This window comes from Sinocyclocheilus grahami, unplaced genomic scaffold, assembly GCF_001515645.1.
Source record: "Sinocyclocheilus grahami isolate Dianchi unplaced genomic scaffold, SAMN03320097.WGS_v1.1 scaffold134.1, whole genome shotgun sequence".
In the NCBI taxonomy this organism is placed as follows: Eukaryota; Metazoa; Chordata; class Actinopteri; order Cypriniformes; family Cyprinidae; genus Sinocyclocheilus; species Sinocyclocheilus grahami.
The window spans coordinates 2,784,054-2,804,709 of NW_015505313.1; the positions used below are offsets into that span (position 1 = coordinate 2,784,054).

General features: G+C 38.7%; 1 protein-coding gene across 8 annotated transcripts in view; it reads right to left on the minus strand.

Annotated features, from left to right (window-relative positions):
* LOC107590918 (estrogen-related receptor gamma-like) overlaps positions 1-20,656 on the minus strand; it is a 176,380-nt gene that overhangs the window by 19,581 nt on the left and 136,143 nt on the right. For 7 of the 8 annotated variants that reach the window (XM_016279878.1, XM_016279880.1, XM_016279875.1 and 4 more), the window contains 2 exons: positions 17,576-17,686; positions 14,651-14,833 (listed from right to left, as the gene is read on the minus strand). In XM_016279878.1, the coding sequence (XP_016135364.1) occupies positions 14,651-14,833; positions 17,576-17,686 (294 nt within the window). The remainder of the gene's footprint in view (positions 1-14,650; positions 14,834-17,575; positions 17,687-20,656) is intronic. The other variant, XM_016279876.1, reaches the window with a different exon arrangement.

Genomic DNA, 20,656 nt, shown 5'->3' on the forward strand with positions numbered 1-20,656 from the left:
TGTATGTATATATATATATATATATATATATATATATATTATTATTATTTTTAAATAATGTTGAATTTCATACAAAATTTTCATATCATATTAAAAACATGTCTATATTAAAAGAGTTCAGTTCAAATGATTGTGTTTATGTTCATACATTTGGACAAATAACTAAAAAAGTAATGAAATTAGTGTCACGTTATTGACCCACTTGTACTCTGAGTTTCCTTCTTAATGCCACTTCAGGTTTTCAGTAAATCTACATATGTGAAGCACTGCTGATCTGTTCTGCTTTGCACTGTGTGAAGAAGACACTTTCTCTGTTTAAAACATAGCCAATCACTTTATTCATAAGCAACACACTGGGCACGACCATATACGGGCCATGTCGCCTTGCCACCGCATCGATAATAATTTACATCATGATTAGGCTGGTGTACAGGACCGAGGCAATATGTTGCACATCTTCGAAAGCCTCAGTTTAACTCCCAGCCTCGTTCGGACTTGTAGATGTGAGGTTATAATTCCTCAGAGCCAACCGACAGCTCAAATCCAATCCCATTTTCCTGCCTGCTTACTCTCTGATAGAGATGATGCCCCCCTGAACTGATAGTTTGGGGTGGGGTTTCAGGGGAGGACCATTTCGAGCCTGTCTGTGAACTTTGCATGAACCTCTAGACCAAAAAAATAAAAAAAAAATCATAATATGATGACAGGCCTGTTCTACCTCCCAGCAAATTTGCTGTTGGAGATTGGAGGATTGAAATAGAGTTTGGTTTGTATAATTACGCCCATCTATCTTTATATTCCACTAGCATATCACAAATTGAAAATACTAAAAATTGACTGTTCATTCTGATGGTTAATGATTGGCGTAGACACAGCAATGATTTATTGGTTACTTACTGATGTGACACATTTGCATCTTATTAGATGGAGATTACTAGGAGGCCCTTTCAGATTGCAGGACGTGGCCCTTCACAAACTGCCTGATGGATTGATTTGATTTGCAAATGTAATCAAACTAATAAGAGGGAAAAATGAGCAATAATGCCTTGTTTTTTCAACGGGCAATCACACAGGGCCGCCCCCCGCTGGCTGTGGGCCTGATGGGTTGGTAAGAAAGCAGTGCTGGTGAGAGGCCAGAAGGTTACTGTCACACCTATTCAGCTCTCTTACAGCCTTTATAAAGCAAATGTGTCCTTTATAAAAACCGACACGCAGGAGGACAGATAAACATGTGCATAATGCGGAGCTTTGCATTTGTTTTCACATGACAAAGCATGATGCAAATCTGGCTTCCGTCAGGTGCATTTCCAACAGGCTGAGACAGGCGTGTTTACATGTGAGGTGTGGTGGAGGCTGGGTATTGTGTGTGACAGACAATCACTCCATATTCTGTGATGCATAGTCCATTAGCAAAAAGGAAGAAAAAAAAGAGAACATCTATATTAATGTCAAGGAGGAAATCAATGCCTCTATCTCGCCTCTATCTAAACTCGCCTCAATATACAGTATGAGTACATGAACACAATCTCTAGAACTGCTCAGAGAGTCACTTCATGAGAATTTTACCATTTCTTTTGAGTAAAACTATCATCATATTATATACAATCAGAAACCTAATGTTTTTCACAGCATCCCGTCAAAATAAAAGTTCTGTTTAACTTGAAACCGTGACAGAAATATTACTTAATGTAATGATAGTACTACTACTACTACTACTATTAAAATTAATTTTATAACATTATTTTTAAAAGAATATTTAGCAGAAAAATTATTTACCAGAATTTATTCAGCAGAAAAATGTAAATACACAACACAGTATTTCTGGAAAAAAGAAAGAAAGAAAAATAATAAATTTGTATTATTCTTTCTTTTTTTTATCCATTAACTAGAGATGCTTTTGATTATTAATATTTATTGAAACCATTAAGATGGAAGTCAGAAAATTCATGTAAAACAGAATTTAGTAAAAATATATATATATATCTGAATTTGAGAAAAAATACATTTCATATGACCATAAAAAAATAATTTTTTGTTAAACTTTAAAACACTGCTGTTTAATATTGTACGTTTTAAGATTTAAATTACTTTGACATGCTTTTTGATGAATACAATTTAATTGAACCATTAAAAGATATAGTCTAGAAAAATAAAAAAAACTGAAAAAGAAACACACAGTCCACATATTGACATGCACAAAAAGGACAAATCCGTGTGAAATGGGGTAAAAGTAGAGTCAGGCATCATTCAGACACCCGAGTCAATAATGTCAGACTGTAAAACAGACTGTAGGCAGCACATCAGTATGAAGATGTGGAACTCATCCAGTATGCTGTGCTGTGGTTATTTTCAAAGTAGACTGTGAGCTGACACGGCCTTCCCCTTAACAGTATGCCACAAACAAAACCTTGAGAAGAAAACTGCTCATTTCCACCAACTACCATCCTGTTTTGTCTATAATAACCAATTTACAGATTTATATCACTTCAAAATAATAATCAGAGAGATTGATTGTTGAAGAGAGCTTATGTGATCATGACCTTTGAACTATGCTAAAACAGCAATATAAAACGCACAATCTCTTTGACACACATTTCTCCAATCTTTGCTCTGTCTGTACAGCCTTTTTCTCTGAGTGTCAGACTTAATTTAGTGTGTCTCACTTTGCTGAATGTATCAGGAGTGAAACCCCTGCTAAAAGTGAAAATTTGATTTGCTAAAAGGAGCTTAGGGCATCTATTAATCAATATTTGCAGTGTGTCAGGCTGAGGGCGGTGACAGACAAGGCCTCATTTAGAGATTGGTTGGAGTGGGGATATCGGGTGGGGGTAGGGGTGTCACGAATGGGTTTTCTCCTCTCATCCAGGGTAGGGAAGAGGAGGAGGGTCCCAAAAACCACATTTGGGAAAGCACTGGCAGGCACGCACATCAGCGAGGAGGAATAAGCGGGCTTACTCCAGTTTGCAGATAATTATGTTTACATATGATTAGCTCTTCCTCCAGTGGGTTCACGAGCTAATGAGACAAAACTAGCAAGCACGTTCAGGCAAAATGAGACTGGAGTGAGAAAGAGGGAGGGACTAAACTGAGAAAAAAGGCAGAAATCGACATGACTGTGCGTTTTCATGAGATGTCAAGTGACTTTTGAATCCATAGTGCCACAGCAGAAGTTGTGAACTAGCAGTATGAATCGAATGTGATTATATAGATCGTACAGCAGACCACATACTGTGGAATGATATCAAATCAGAGTGTCTTTCTATTATTTTGCTGGTTGCACTCAAAAAAAAAAGAAAAAGAAAGAGAGAGCACTACACTCTAGTGTAGTGTGATTCATGAACAAATGACTCTTATGAGTCAGTTCTTTTAATGATTCACACACACACAAACTTTGTTTTAAAGGGGTCATATGATGCGATTAAAATTTTTCCTTTCTCTTTGGAGTGTTACAAGCTCTTGGTGCATAAAGAAGATCTGTAAAGTTGCAACGACTAAAGTCTCTAATCCAAAGAGATATTCTTTAAAAAAGTTAAGAGTCGGCCACACCTACCTAAAACGGCTCGTGCTAATACGCCCCCACATGTCTACGTCACGATGTGGGAAGATTTGCATAACGCCGCCCAAATGTTCACGCAAAGAAAGAAGGTGTAACTTTTATTCTGGCTGTAGTATTGTTGCTGCCGCCATGTTGTGAAAGCGAAACTACTTTGTTTGGTCTTCCAAAAGAGGACGATATCCGTCATGCCTAGAGCTGATCCGTGCTGGTCACTGAGGAAACAGATCAACTTTGCGCTGTGGATCGCCGGACCGGCTTTCACCGTGGACGAAGCGGAGTCCAGCCCGGGGTCGTCACATGTAGCTGCCGCAAGCCCGCCGGACGCTCCTTCGTCGAATCCGCCGGCTTTAGGTTCTCAAGGCTGCTGCTCACTCTAGCCTGCCGGCCTCCGCACACTCTACCCCGCCGTGTGTGACGCTGTGTGTTTCGTTGTGAAAGCGAAACTACTTTGTTTGGCCTTCCAAAAGAGGACATGACTAGAAATCAGTGGTTAAGTTGTATTTACAACACTGTTCCAGAACAGTTCAACCCAAATATTCAGATGTGTGCAGCACATTTTATGGAGGACTGTTTACTGATCCTGGTAGAGTTGACTACAATGCCGGCTGTTCTGACTCACAGACTGCAAGTACGTTTTCATTTAAAGGATTTGCCACTGACGATTCAAACGTGAGTTTTGAGCAGTGTAGAGTAGGGCTTGTTGTTTGTCATTTCTCCGATCACAAATGCAGACATGGTTTTATGTTTACGTGGCGCAATGCAACGCGTAAAAAGACAGTATAAGTCATTATACTCGGTAATTATGTCCCCACTGGATGCAGCAAATGCCTCGTTTATAATGGGTTTTAATGTTTTTGTCTTTAATGTTTTTTGGCCGGACAGGGCATCACAGTATGGTAGAGGCGTAACATTTCCGTCACACGCTTGAGGTATTCGGCCAATCACAACGCACTGGATAGCTGGCCAATCAGAGCACACCTCACTTTTCAGACCGATGAGCTTTGTAAAAATCGACGCATTTCAGAAGGCGAGACATAGAGGAGAAACAATAATGTACAGTATGTGGAAAATAATGTGTTTTTTGAACCTTAAACCGCATAAACACATTTCATTACACCAAATACACAAAATAATGATATTTTTAGCAGCATCATATGACCCCTTTAAGCTATTAGATCGAATCAGATTTCTGTTTGTTTTAAATAATAAAAAATAAAATGTAATCTTGGACTTTGCAGTATCTGACTGGCCCTCATGAAGTAACATTTTTGTGCCAAAAAAATTATTTTAATGTAATTTTTAAAATGTACCTTTAAACATCTGAGAACCTTAAATCCCCTTACTAATAGGTTCTGCATATAACAATATGTAGTTAATGATACACATTTACATTTTTTTAAATATAAATTCTATTTTAATAATATTTAAAAAGCAGTAAACTATGAATTTAAAGATTTAAAATATTCATAATAATATACAAATATAAATTCTATTAAAAAAAATGTTTAAAAAGCATTAAACCATGAAATTAAATATTTAAAATATTAATAATACACAATAAATGTATACAATATACTATATATAGTATACAATATATATTTCTCTATTTGGTACCATTTTATTGTTATTATCATTTATTTTAAATTATTTAATGATTTATTGCTTTATTAATATTATTATTATTAATAATAGTAATAATATATTATACACATGGTCATATATAGGCCTAAGGAAACATATAAAACATAATAGGCCTACATATAATAGGAAACACTGGTGTGAAATGTGCATTATTCCAGCACTGTATTACAATGCCAAGAGTGATCGTAAGACCTCTATCTCCATTGTGTTTTCCCATCCTGAAGATTAGGCGCTGGGAAAGAGCTCATGGAGAAAGCAAACCCATGCTTTAGATAAATCCCTCGCTCAGCTCCTGATTAAGACATCTCACCAGCTGCCCGACGCCTGAGACAGGGTGAGAGTGAAATAAATAAAGCCTAAAAACTAAAAAACACACATGTTGCATTCACGGCTGCAGCCTTGAGGCAGTTGCGCACGCTTTGCCAGGGTAACTTTAATTGCTATTGTTCGTATCCAGAACAGGCCACTAAGCCTGTACACACAGGTCAGCCAATAATGATGACACCTCAATCACATCTGCAGATTGCACTGAGTAAGCACCTCCTGTTTTTTTTTTTTCCTAACAAGGTTTCTGGGCGAATATGCTAATCCCACGGCACGTTTGTCTGGCGAGCACGTAATCGTCTTATTATGCCCCGAGAAACCTTGCTGCAATATTTGAGTATAGGAGTCGGGCTTCCATGACTCTCTCCTTCTCCTGAACCTATTACGGATGCACTGGCCCTGACAATTGAAGAAACGAGAGAGAGGCCTGGCCGAGGGAGAGAGGGACAGGAAGGTGTAGAGAGCGAGAGAGAGAGAAAAAGATAGAGGTGGGGGGAGGCAGAGGAATGAAGTGGAGTGTGGCAGTACCTCGGTATCTACATAAAAGAGATTAGAGTCGACAGGGTTCCATTTTACAGCTCAATCATATTGTGTTAGCACGCGCTTATCCGCGTGCCAGTGAAAATAGAAAGGGAAATAAAGAAAGAGAGAAAGTCCCCGAGATAGGACCAAGAATGGGTGAAGCCCGAGCAATTTCAGCCTGCATAAAGGGCCTGTAATAGTGAGGGTCCTGTCATGCTAAAAAGCCAGTGCCGGTCCATGCACCGGCCATTCTTGTAGCCCGCTCGTCAAGTCAAGTGCGACTGCCCGCCATTGTGCACCACTGTGTTACAATAAGGCATGTCACAACCTTATGACAGCACGTTTTCATTTATTTTTATAGCTCCTGGCCGGCGTGAGGTGACTAATTCTATTTACAGATTTTTTTTATTTTTTTTTCAGACTTTACTGTTATTTACAGTAAAGTTTTTTGCTCCCACCCTTTTCCGCTACAAACATTTGCTCTTTCAAATGCTAAAATAAAACTACTGCCCCAATACAGCAAGATTTTTTTATTGCTCCTCTAATTCTATTTACAGATTTTTTTAGATTTTACTTTTATTTATTTGTTCTCCCCATTTTCCATAGACGTTTCCACTCTTACTGCACAGCTTAAATGCTAAAATAAATAATTGCCTCAATACAGCACATTTTTATTTATTTTTATTCCTCCTGTAATTCAATTTTTTCCCCCTGAGATTTTTCTTCGTATTTTTCTTTTCCCGCCTTTTTCTGTTACAAAAAATTATCTTTCCTCTCCCCTGCACAGCTTAAATGTTAAAATAATTACAGCCTCAATACAGGACAATTTTGTGTGTTATTATTTCTCTAATTCTATTTACGCAGCTTTTTTTGCCTTTATTTACAGAAGTCTTTCGTTTCTGCCTTTTCCCACTACAAACATTAAATATAATGTAATGTTTCCACTACAAATGCTAAAATAAAATTACAGCCTCAATACAGCACATTTTCATTTATTTTCATTCCACCTCTAATTCTATTTTTCTTCAGATATTGTTTTATATTTTATTTGTTTTTTGTTCCTGCCTACAAACATTAAATATAATGTCATATTTCCGCTACAAATGCTAAAATAAAATGACAGCCTGAATACATCACATTTTCATTTGTTTTTAGTCCTCCTGGTTGGCATGAGGGGACAGGCTTTTCATTCCGCTACAAACGTTTGCTCTTTCCTCTCCTCCCGTGCATCTTAAATGCTAAAATAAAATTACAGCCTGAATACTTTAATCTCACAAATTAGATTCCTCACCCTAATCTACATTATGTCATTTTCTGCTTTTTTTCCACCCTCGTGTTGAGTTAATATCACATTTCCAAATCCTTGCGTCTCCCATAATGCCAGGTTTACAGGAATGGGTGACGCCGGGGTTTTGTTCAGGTACCCTCTCTCGCAGTGTGTTTGTAAACCATATCGAATGTTTTCACGGCCTATACGAGCATGTAAATGATCAGAGGAGGGAGAAGGGGCGAAGCCTCTGCGCATTAAAAAAGCAATCAGAAAGGAGCGGCCGTGTCTGCGCCGCCGGCGGAGGGAGCTGCCGTTGAGGCGTCTTTAACTCCATTCCGCAGAACACAGACTGCTTCATTATCCGCCAGCTCTCTGCAGCGGCAGCTCCAGTAATACTGAGTGATGTTTAAATTAGTTTACAATTTGCCTGCTCCTCGCCTAGGACAGATCGTAAGCGAAGGCGCTCAGAAATGTCAGTGGCGCTCCTAACCACCGTAACAAATTGTTGCCCATACGCTGCACACCTAATGACTTCAAATTAGCTTCTGTGCGAGAGGCTGACAGTTTGTTACGTCTGTTAGCAACATAGCCGCCATATCATGAGCCATAAATGGGTTTGGACTCTCGGGGAGAATGGAGGCCTTCATCAATTTGATTAAAAAAAATTACTGTACCATAGAAACCGCAGAGACAAACCGGTTGAAAAAGAGAGAAATGCGCACATGGAGCTGTGGCGGAGAGGTTAGGGGAGGTTAACAGGAGGCCGTTTACAGACCCCGTCTGTCATTGTGTGTCTTTCTGATTGTGTGAGGTTAAGGGAAAAAAATATCACTCTAAGGGGAAAAAAATGAGTAAGAAGATAACTTTATACCGAATCTCACACTTTTCTTTGGAAATTTTCATCGGGATACAGTGGCAATTGGAGCGTGAGGTGCAGGAGGAGATGAGAGCTGCAGGAGTACCTGCTCCGGAGATGAGGGGGCTCCTTCCTCTTCAAACAGACACAGAATTGCCTGCCGAGGTCCAATCATACAATCACCTCTCTTCTGCTGAGCAATCATTCATAGAATGTGAACTCTGATGCCAATCGAGAGAATCCTCTGTTTGCTTTCTGAGCAGACATGAACTAACATATGAACACTGTACAGAAAAAAAAGCTATGAATGTGCAAATGTATACATAGAGAGAGGCAGAAGTTTGTATAGAGCCTGAGACACAGGGTTGGGAATCGTTTGGGGTTTTTTTCGATACGGGTGCCAAATCGATACTTTTAAAATGGTTCCGGTGCCTGAACAGAAGTAGCGGAACTCATGACCCTCCAGGAAATCCCTTATATGGACAAAGGCATCACTATTATAGCTGTAACTGAGTAAACAGAACATATACACATTTTGAATGATCAAACAAAGACAATAAACACTCAACTGCGACAATATAGTTTATCTGTGTTATTCAAGCCATCTCTGGTATTTTCATAATAATTAAGTATATTTATAATCATCTGCTAATCGATGTATTCTTTTTAAAGTAGCCTATGGAACATATTTTCTGCCTCATTCTGTGACAAGAAGCCACATCAGATCACAAAAGGAAGCATTTGACTCAGTTGGAGTAAAAAGGTTATAATGTTCAATTTTTTGAGACAAACAACAAATATGTTTTGTTTTAACAGTCAAACACAAAATAAAAACAAAACAAATATCTAATTTCTAATGTTTTATATGCAGATTAAATAGGTCTGAAGGAAACTTTTGGCTTGTCTCCCGAGGCCACAGGAGGGCGCAATGAGCAAAATAATGCAGCACATTAAATTGCCAACGCAAAGGAAATAACTGTCTATAAAAAGAAAAACATGCATTACGTCTAAATTAACTCATATAATCAAACATAATTTCGTAAATTGCATAAGCAATTATGAACAAAACAGCATCATGTATTTATGCTTTGCTTAATACAAAGAGCCGAATCGCCCATCACACAGATTGCCTTTAAAAACATATGAGATGCAGTGAAACGGAATAAACCTCCACAAATTTGTGACGCGTTTTCTAACAGTTTAAACTGTTTTAACTTTGCATGGCTTTCTATACATCTCTTGTGTGAGACGTGAGAGCAGCAGTCATATTTGTCCATCTAAAAAATACGCTGAATATGCATTCTGTGTGAATGGCTTGGTTTCGGATTTAACCTAATCAAGATCTTCTACGCATTGAGCAACTATATTTCTCTAATATTTTGAATGAATAACGCAGCAAATGTGCGTCTTGTGGGCTAGACTTATAAAACATTAAAATGCAACAACGTCACTTACATCATGATCACTGCATCTCGCGCTCCACTAATGACACTCCCAGACGCACACCTAACATTTGATTGTACTATTTTTGCATTCAAATACAAATGTTTATTTTAAATTCCACTAATATAATTTTTTTTTATTCACAATCTCCTCATCACAGGCAGGCACAGAACTCAATTCAGCATCGTGTTTGTGAGTGCGGTCTGCGTCACTCAGGGCACGTGCCTATAGCGTGCGCTATATCGAAAATTGTTTCTATCGTTATCGAAGAGGGTGTACCATCGATAAATATCGATACCGTTTTATCGCCCAGGCCTAGCTTAAGGCATTTTAATTTATGCATGTTTATCTTAGTTAACGGAAGGCTACCTGCTGCCATCAGAGCAAGTGTAATTACTGCATTCACGCGCTCCTTGGATGCTCTCATTCCCCAAGTTATGCTTTTAAGTCAGAATGTGAAAACAACATGGACACTCACGTTATTACAAATATTTGTTGGATTTGTATTATTATAGCTTTCTGACTTGAGTTCACGTGCATTTTCTCAGTCTGGAAATTATTCTCACGTGCGGTGCCAGTGATGATGCTTCTTACATCCGTTTCGGAGAACCAGAGGACAAATATTTCAATCGATCGCTCAGGCATGGCAACAAAATGAGGCACAGAAATCTGCATTCTGATTCGGTTCTAATACATACCGGTTACATAGGTACCGGTGCCATATTGGTACCGGGTTTCGGTACCCAACCCTACTGAGACATAATGGATACTCATTAGCCTTGAAAAATAAGTGACTGGAAACTAATTCTGTTACTGTGCTATGAAACACTGAAGGCCTAAAATCATTACTATTATTTTTTTTCTAGTAATGATGGCCAATAATGAGTGAATTGTGAAACTGAATGAATATTTTTCACCACAACTTGGATAATTTGTTTTAATAAATATGTGTCAAGACAAATGTATTATTTCTACATTGATTACGTAGCATTAAACTTTTTTCAAGAAAACTTTCTAGTTCTGAATAATGGCCACTACATTCCACCATACTATACTTACTATAGTATATTATAAAATACCATAAATATAGTACATGTAAATATATAATTCCCTTTAAAAGTTTTTTTATTTTTTTAATAAGTAATTTATGATTACCAAGGGTGCATTTATTTGAATAAAAACAGTAATATTTAAAAATATTTTCTACAGTAATACACAGATTTTTTTTAATTTTAATATAGCTTACAATGTAATTTATTCTTGTGATGTAAATTTTCAAAAGCCACTTTTCCAGTATTCAGTGTTACTTGATTGCTCGTAAATCTTTTCAAATATGCTGATTTATTATTATCAGTGCTGAAAACAGTTGTGCTGCCTAATATTTTCGTGGAAATCTTGACACATTTTTCAGGAATTATTAATAAATAGAAAGTTTAGAAAAAAGTATTTATTTGAAATAAAAAAATTTGTAACGTTAAAAATGTTTTACCATCAAATTTGATCAATTCAGTGCATCAGTTCAGGGTTTTTTTTTTATTTCTTAAAAAATATTACTGATCCAAACTATTAAAGTATAATATAACATAAGCATCATACTATGCTACATTACAGTATGCAGTCTATACTATGTACACAAATGTGCAACATTCCAGAAGCTCCAGCGGTGTGGCTTCCTGCACACAGCGAAAATCCCATTAAATCCACAGGGCAAGTCTGGGTCAATCTGGCATGGAGCAGCAGAAATAACCTCCCAATCCTGCATCTCGTGCCTGGCAGGAAATTGGCACTCTGATGAGCTTTAAGCTCATTTTATGGCTTGTGTGGCACTATTGCCCGGGGCCAGTATTAGCACAGTCATATCTACAGCACAAGGCGAACTACAACACAACTTCCTGTGCAGCAAATAAAGGTGTTAACATCTTTGGTTAAAATTGTTTTTTCTTTTCTTTAGTGAAAATGGATGAATGAATCTCATAAAAGAACTTGGGCATGTTCACATGCTGTGAAACTACCACTATGTCTCCTCCTCTAAGTTAAACACTCTTACTATTGTCTGATTTGAGAGCTTTCTTTCTCTTTACCTCATTTTTCTCTCGCTCCACAGCCAGTCACCTATGGGAAGCTCTTTTCAAACACTGAGGGCTGAAGTGGGCAGCCACTGTCTGTGACCAGGGCCGTCTCAGATTAAATGCAAAAGAAGGGCTTTGTTAAGAAGATTACTGGAAACTGCTCATTCTGTCTTGTGGAGATGGGCAATAAGCAGCAGTAGAGAGAGAGGAGGGGGGACACTTGTCTCAATCTTGGTCAGTCATGCCATTATCGTTCATGGCTAATGTCAGGAATCCTTTCAACAAGGCGGCTGGTTGGCCGAAACAGCAGGAGAAAATGCCTCCCCTTCACAGACATCGCGCTACACTGAGGAAGGATTTGAGCTAAAACTAAACAAATTGATCCTTGTCTGCTGTCACAGAGGGAGGAAAAATGCTGACCTAAGGAACATGTCACTGGTGGCCTGGGTGATGGCAAATGCCCTTGATTGACAAGGCACAGCTTTGTTTAGAGTTAAGGAGAGTGTTTTGCACTTGCTGAAAACAGCAATTACTCAAACACTTTACAGTTTTTGTTCAGAATTTGCACATACAGTGAAGCACAGAAGTCTGAGACTATGCTGAAATTGTAGAATAAATTTTTTTATTTAAACCTGAAAATAAACAGAAAGCGTTAGGATAAATAAAAATGTAAAACAATCAAACATTATGATAAAATATTATATATAAAATAGAAATAAAAATATAATATAAATATAATAAATAATGTATCGATTTTATATTTTATTTAATCTGTAACATGCTATAATAATCATTTGTAATTAAAAAAATTTATTAAATTTTTGTTTGAAATTAGAAATTAATAGTAGCATTCTCAGACTTGTGGGCACCACTGTTTACAGAGTTGCTTTTTTATAAATGTTCATGTTTAAACTGACATTGCCATCAGATATTTAATATCCAATTTGACTTTTTAAACCTGTATAAAACATCTGGTTTGCAATTTTTCATCTAGACTGAATGTGTTAGCCAGTGTTCGAACTATACCGTGGACTTTGGGGGAGCCCACTTGTTTTTTTTTGTAATTGCACTATATAGAAAGTGGGAAGGGGAAGTTGTGGCCTAATGGTTAGAGAGTCGGACTCGTAACCCAAAAGGTTGTGGGTTCGAGTCTCGTACCGGCAGGGATTGTAGGTGGGGGGAGTGAATGTACAGCGCTCTCTTCCACCTTCAATACCACAACTGAGGTGCCCTTGAGCAAGGCACCGAACCCCCAACTGCTCCCCGGGCGCCGCAGCATAAATGGCTGCCCACTGCTCCGGGTGTGTGTTCACTGCTGTGTGTGTGCACTTAGGATGGGTTAAATGCAGAGCACTAATTCCTAGTATGGATAACCATACTTAGCCACATGTTACTTTTGTTTTGTTTTGTTTATGTTTACTATTTTTTTTAGGATAAATCACTATACAGGATTTACCCTATTATCCTTTATCGACATGAATTGATAGGTGAAACAACAAACAGCCACCCACAAATAGTCTATAAACAAAGCATCAGGCTACAGAAGAATACCATAATTCCTCTGTTCAATTAGACCTAAACGCCTGTTTCACACATACGTATGCGGTGCAGAAGCAGCACGGACTCATTGTGCTTTCAAATTCACACAGGACGCGCTTGCAGTCCGCTCCTGATCCGCGGCTGTTTACCACAAACACAACATTTATTCATTATTTTGATTTCAAATCCAAACGTAGCGAAAGTGTTTTTTCAGCATTGTGATCCACTTTTATCACAGTACAGTTACACAATCTTTCAGACATATTCACGTTTAAACTCAATTAATATAAACAGCGTATTAAATGCATTTGGCTTTTAGATGTGTATATTAAATTGCTCAAGGAAGCGGAAACATTTGAATACAGCATATAGCTTTCTTGTGTTAGGTGATCACAAATATTTTAAATAAAACTTACCACTGAAAGAAACAGTCGGCTCTCATGCCTTTTACATTTAAATCTTTATTACAAACAGTCCAGCAGCGGGTCTTAAAGAACTTTGTTTTTCTACCTCCACAAGACACAAGTGCATATGTTGCCTTGTATATCTAAAAGTGCACTTTTATTTGTTTTAAACCTAGCCAAAAAGCCCGTGAAACACAGTAGACTTTAATTATATCTATTTATTGTGAAATTACTACATTTCAGTCTCAATCCATGTTCATTTTTACCTCGAACAAAGTGCTGCCACTTTAATTCAGCGTGTGCAGCACAGCAAAAATAGACTCGGTGCGTAAACGATCGCTGCACTGCTGCAGACGCACCGCACCTGGAACGCACTGACGGACCGCAACCGCGTGCAGTGTGAAAGCTCTAATCCGTTAACATGGGTGCGTAAAAAAAAACGCAACGCACACGCACTGCAGATGGAGTATGTGTGAAACAGGCGTATCGAGAGTCACGCAGCCCTATAACACCCCAGCCACAACACATAATTGCGAATAACATGCCTTACCTTAACACAGAATCGACCACAGAGTCCTGTGTTTATATTTTTTCTACGAATCTTTGAGTTAACATGAGTGAGTACTAAACATGAGTGGAATTTGCACCGCAGCACACCAACACCTTGATGCTCATGACAATAATAGCATGTATAGTTATCTTTATTGAAGTGAATTAGGTTTAATTCGCAGTCATGCATGAATGAATTATATTTTTGCAATTTTACACATAATAATCCACGATGATCACATTACACAAAACTGAAATTGCACGTCAAAATAACACATTGTCAATATTTTTTGAGACCCCCCAAAATTTCACAAATCCCGTTTTCAGGGGAGCCCATGTCTTATTAAGGGGAGCCGAGCTCCCCCTAGCTCTCCCGTAGTTCGCACCCTGGTGTTACCCCCAGACCATTCAATGCATGGTTCACACGGCGAGTCTGCCTGTAGTTGTGAGTAATTTCTATCTCTGATCATGTCCTACCTGGGATATGCTTGGCCCAGCCAATGTTGACCACCAGTTCCCTGTCTGCCAGGTCACAGAGCGTGGTCAGGGCTTTGATGTCGCTGTCGGGCACGGTGGGGTCAGGCATGGCGTAGATCTTCTCAGGCTCCGCCACCAGCAAGTGAGACACAATCTTGTTATCTGCAAGGCAGCCAAAGGGGACTGTATTTGAACACCGAGGGGAGAACAAAGAAACAGATTGGGATTATACCAGCAAGGTCATATAGTGTTTGGTTCAGTAGCAAAGAAAGCAATCAGATAACGTGAAATATTGGCAGAGTTGTTTTCTCTGGGCTTAAAGATGGTGTTTGTGGAACTGAAAATGCTGTTTTTGGTGTAGGAATGAATGCCTGGTGCCTTTTATAATCGAAAATAAAAGCTTTTTTGGTTACTTGCTTATTGGTTAGGAGAGAGTTTGATGGTGCAGAGCAGTGGTTCTTTGCAAGTTTTGCTTTAAGACAGATTTATTAGTAATAAGGGAATTTTATGCTGGCCAGTTAAAATTAATCCAAAATAATGGAGTTTGAATGCTTGGTGAAACTTAAAAAAATTATAATAAATAAAAAAAGAAATAAAATAAAATACGGTTGAGAACCACTGCTGCTTTTTAAATTTACATCCTTCTGATGATTTTCTCATTGTGGATTATGCTGTGAATTGCGCATATAAAGATTCATGTTCGGGCTATTCTGTCACTCTAATGAGAGAAAGGACACACATTTCAGATCGGATTGCGTTGGTGAGGGAGATTGGAATAGGTAATTAGCGACACCCTTACAGTTAAATTAATTCATTTGCTGTTTAATCATCTATGTCAATGCAATATGATAGACAGATCAAATACAGCAATGCAATTTCTGTGTGCTTGTCTGTGTGTTTGCAAGGTCCAGACGAATCACTTTGAGCCCAGTGCATCTGTGTTTGAGGTCCGAGGACAAAACGGATCACTAAATTAAAAAGCATTACCTTCTGAGGTGTATGTGTGTGTTGGAGGAGGGGAAGAAATGGATCAATCAGCCCAGCCCTGCTACTCCAGGGAGTGGGGGAGCCTGTAAGTGCTATCTCTAGCTAAATCTTATTTAATGTTTCCCTAATTAGAATCAATGCAACCCAATTTCCAAACCCCATGCCTTTGTTATGTGCAAATAATCAATCAGGTAGGCTGGGACCATGGTTACTTCTCACTGTTTGTGAAAATAGTGAAAGAGATAGAAAGGAATGAGAGAAAAGATACAGGGAGCTCAGAGACAGACTGATAAAAGCCTCTATTAATGAGACACTGGACTAAAATACGGAATCCCTTTACAAAACTTAAACATTTGTCTGTATGCCCATGCAAGGGTGGACATATTCTAGATTACAGACTGATAAAAAGACATCAGTGGGGATTTATGTTGGATAAAAGATATTTAAATCCAAAACGGAATTCCGACCAAAGCATATTCCCTTTAAGACAAATCTCAATAAGCTATTTTATATGTCAGTAACGGGTAAAAACCGACCGAAATCTTTAAAACTGATTGTCAGTATTGAAATATATCAAATCAGCATAACAATGGTAGTATAAACGCAGATTCTTTAGCTCACAAAATGTGCACATAAAAAATGCAATGCAGATTCTAGTTAACAAACTCAAATTAAAAATCAGACTGGCTCTTTTAACTGAAAAGTGGGAAGGATGCCATATTGAGTGCTTTGTCCGGTTCATTTTCCAATGAGTGGTCCATTGCCTCCCCCTTACACAGTCTCCCAAAGTCCCCATCTTGCTAGCATACAATAGCAGAGAAAAAATGAAGTAATGAAAGTGGATGGGAGCTGGACATAGAGAATAAGCTTTAAAATAAGTTGCTTTGGGTGGCTGGAAATAAGCCTGAACCTGGAAGGAGGGATCAGTAGGATTAGGCAGAAGGTTATTCAGAGCACTGTACTCCTGAAATGATTTCTACCACTGTAATAATTAAGATTATTTCCACTGCTATCATGCATAAAAGCATATTGTATTCCAGGAGAATATGCTACCATTAAGTAAAAAGGCTTTAGGGACAAATCTGTTAAGCGCTGCCGTGCTGTCTCTTTGCAGCGCAGTCTGACAGTGCGGAAGCTCCGGTATTGTGGGTTTGATGTCTTTGCCAGATTGGATTTAATCCGGATTAGGCCTCTCTTTCCCTCTCGCGCTCACTCGCTCTCCCCTAACACACACACACATGCACAAACATCTTTGTCGATTGGCTCTGTCATATACTACATCTCTGTCTTTCTTGTTTTGTGTCCAATTTCCTGGCACATTGGAAAGAAGGCAGGTCACTGTAAGGTGACATTGAGAAATTAGTGAAAGATTCTGTGTTTGATCTTTTTTGGGGTTTGACAGATGCAAAAAACGCAAACTTGAATGGATATTTCACCCAAAAAAGAAAACTGTCATCATTTAATCACCCTTGTGTCATTCTGAACCTGTATGACTTTTTGTCGTACACAAAATAGGACATTTTAATAAATGGTTTGACTGTTTTTCAAATGACTTTCTTTCTTCTGCAGAGCACAAAATAAGATATATTTAAGAATTTATTTACTTTTTTTAAAAAACCAATTTGGACCCCATTAACTTTGATTGTATGGCCAATAAATACAAAAAAATAAAAAATAATAAAAAATCTTCTTTTGAGTTCTGCAAAGGAAAGTCAGTCAGGTTTGGAATGAGGATGGATGAGGAAATTATGAAATAATTATATTTTTTGTATGAAACCTTAAATTTGCATTTTTTAAATGCAACATTTGCACCTGTTTTATTTTTACATAAAAAATGGGAGTGTTGCTTAAAAAAAGTGTATGCATTTGTATGAGAAAAAATGATTGAGGCTGAGAAAATCTAAGAAAAAAGACTTTAAATGAATACAATGTTCTTACATGGCTTTTTGGGCGGCAGAGCCAGTTGAGGGTTCAAATAGGGGCTGTTTTCTGCATCTATCCGGCGTTTGTACTTCTGTCTTCCACCACGCACACGGTCCAGTCGAACACCTGATAAAAAAGCAGAGACAAGAAAAAAAACAACATTTACTCTTCGCTCATCATTCTAGCACAAACACAACCTCTTCAATAAAGCAGTCAGATAACCTGTGCTGTCACTTTAAAAGCACTGCGAGGGGAGCGGGCCGCTGTGAGCCCGCCATAAACGGCACGGCAGCTGTCAGTGGCCATTTCAGGGATGTGGACAGGAGATGACCAGCTGCTGACAGAGAGGGGCACAGTCGCTCTCTCCATGTGACATCCGGACACGCACCTGCCCATCTCCCGCTTGTGGCGCATGTGCATCTTTAGAGCACTCAGCTCACAGAAAAATAACAGGTAAACAGCAGAGAGCCATTTGTGTTTGCGTTAACACACATCCTCAAAAGTGTTGGTGACAACAATTACAGGAAACACTCAAGAGCGCAGAGGCGTTCAAGTACTCGCGTGAGGCACCTCACCATGTCTTTAAAGGCGTCCCATTCTCCTTCATCATTCAAAGCCCCCACAAAGAGCGCAAATAAAGTATGATGGGTGGCTAATTTATTGAGGCGCGGCGGTTGTGAAAACATTCTGAATCCATCCATCGCGACAGAGCCTTAAAGACCTGTCCCTGCTTTTAATTAATTGACATACAAAAGAGCCTTAATTTAATTATGCAAACCTCTCCAGGGGATGGGCAGTTTCCGTGGAAATCACTAAAAGGTGGCCGAGGACCCATTTCATGTTGCATGCTGGAGAGTAATGGAATGGACATGAAGGCCCAGTGGGCCGGCCCTCGTTTCACAATTAAAACACTGGAATTCTCGTTTATCTGAATGGCGCTCAATCACCACCTCCGCTGGGCTTTCAGTGCCTGACACTTTCTGAATAATTTAACAATGAGATGCACCTTTCTAATATTGAACAGCGCTGACTGAAATTTTGAAGTGCTGCTTATGGGTTTTACCAGATTACACTTTAACTCACCTAAATGTGAATCTTTTTGCGTCAATGGAGATGCTGACATACAAAAACACAAAGGATTTCTCCCTAATATTTTGATCACTAGTCATTTAAAATGGGTTTTTTAATGGGCAAATAAAATTTAACTCTGGTCCCCCAAACCCAATAATGGTCTACATTATTATTCATAATATAATATAATATAATATAATATAATATCATATACAGCCTTTATGTAAAATAAACTAAAATTAAATCAATTAATTAATTAAAATAAATGGAATGATCCAATTTAAATGATAATATTTGAATAAATATTAAAATAAAAAATAGAAGAAATTTATGTATAATCATATACAGTGGGGCAAAAAAGTATTTAGTCAGCCACCAATTGTGCAAGTTCTCCCACTTAAACTATTACCCTTGACTAGTATAGATCTGGGATGTGTAAAATAAATGGAGATGCAACATAACCATGACATGAACTTGAAATCACACTGTGCATAATGTTCACACTTCACGTTCATAACATTCACAGTCATATAGGCTTCAATGACCAACTAGTGTATTTTGCTCATTATATCAATACTGCTTTATCCCTTTAGTATCGATGTCTTTCTAAATAAGCTATTCATTCCTACTAAATAGCAACCATAGCCGCAATATTTCCTCTTATAGATCAGTGTTTCACTATGACTGCACTACACGCTGGCGTATTTTGGGACGGAGTGATAATGAGTGTTAATTAACTTTGACCCATGGCTGGTTGTTGATTATGTGACATTGTACTCCAGGACAAAAGCAGATCCGTGACCCTGTTTGCTCACATTTCCACGAAGGAACACACGTCCCACAGGCTTCGTTTTACATGAGAACGGCAAGTTAACAGCAAGGTTAACAGTCTTAAAAAGATGTCACATTGCTAGCATAGCCTCCTAGATGTCAGCACCCGAAATATGCAACAACACACGATGCTCACATGTTGACAGCCTCTCATCTTAACAAGACCAAGCCCCCCCACCAGAAACCGGATCCTGCTCCAGCCCGGGTGCCTGGACTGCAGGGTTTCTTGGGCTAATTCACTGCTACAGACACGCTTGTAATAGCATCACCTGCAGTCTGTGTGGCATCTTACATCTTTGTACTTCTTCACGAAACCTGCATCTGCCATCCAGGTTAATGCAGGTCAGATATATAGCTCTGATTGGTTGACTTTTCCTACTGCAACTGATGCGCAACTGTGTATAAAGTTTTGTGTCCGAGCTGCATCTTCATAGGCCTGCAATGCGCTGGAAATAGATGAGGAATTAATGCAGCACAACCCTGAAAGACGCCCTCTATGGTGGGATATTATTAGGAAAGCCTCCCTCGCTGCTGAAGGAGGATCGTTCAAGGATTTACACGCTCCAAAACAAACAACATTGGAATAAGTTACCCTTTGTTACTGATCTGCAGCCAGCTTTGTGGCTTCTCTTATATGGTTAAGATTAAGATGCGGCTACGGGATGCCAACCCAGGGGCGATCGTTACCCTCCACAAACGGCGAATGTGGCTTCACACCATCGGGATACATCGGTCTGCTGATAGACCTTCTATCGCCACATGACTGTAAAGCAAGCAGGCGCCTGGCTGCACATGGTGCGCCGCTGGGTCGGGTTTCACACAGACACAGATACAAAGAGCTGCCGATTGTTTGTTTGACGGCGTATCTATGGGCCCATGCGGAATGATCTTGATGAATAACATTGCTTCATGTGGATGCACACCGCAAAAACCACTCTGAAGTTACAGTTTCAGAAAAGAGCAAATATATCTTACCACACAGTTTATGGGAATGTTATGGGTTTCCTTCAAAAGAAAGACAAGAAGAGTTCATTTAAAGAGACAGTTCACGCAAAATTTTTTAATTCTGACAATAATTTCACCCTCATGCATTTTAGAATCAGTATCTTGCCTTTTTTTTCTTCAGTGGAACATAAATGGAGATATTTATAGCAGACTGTCCTAGCTGCTCTTTTCCATACAATGAAAGTGTTT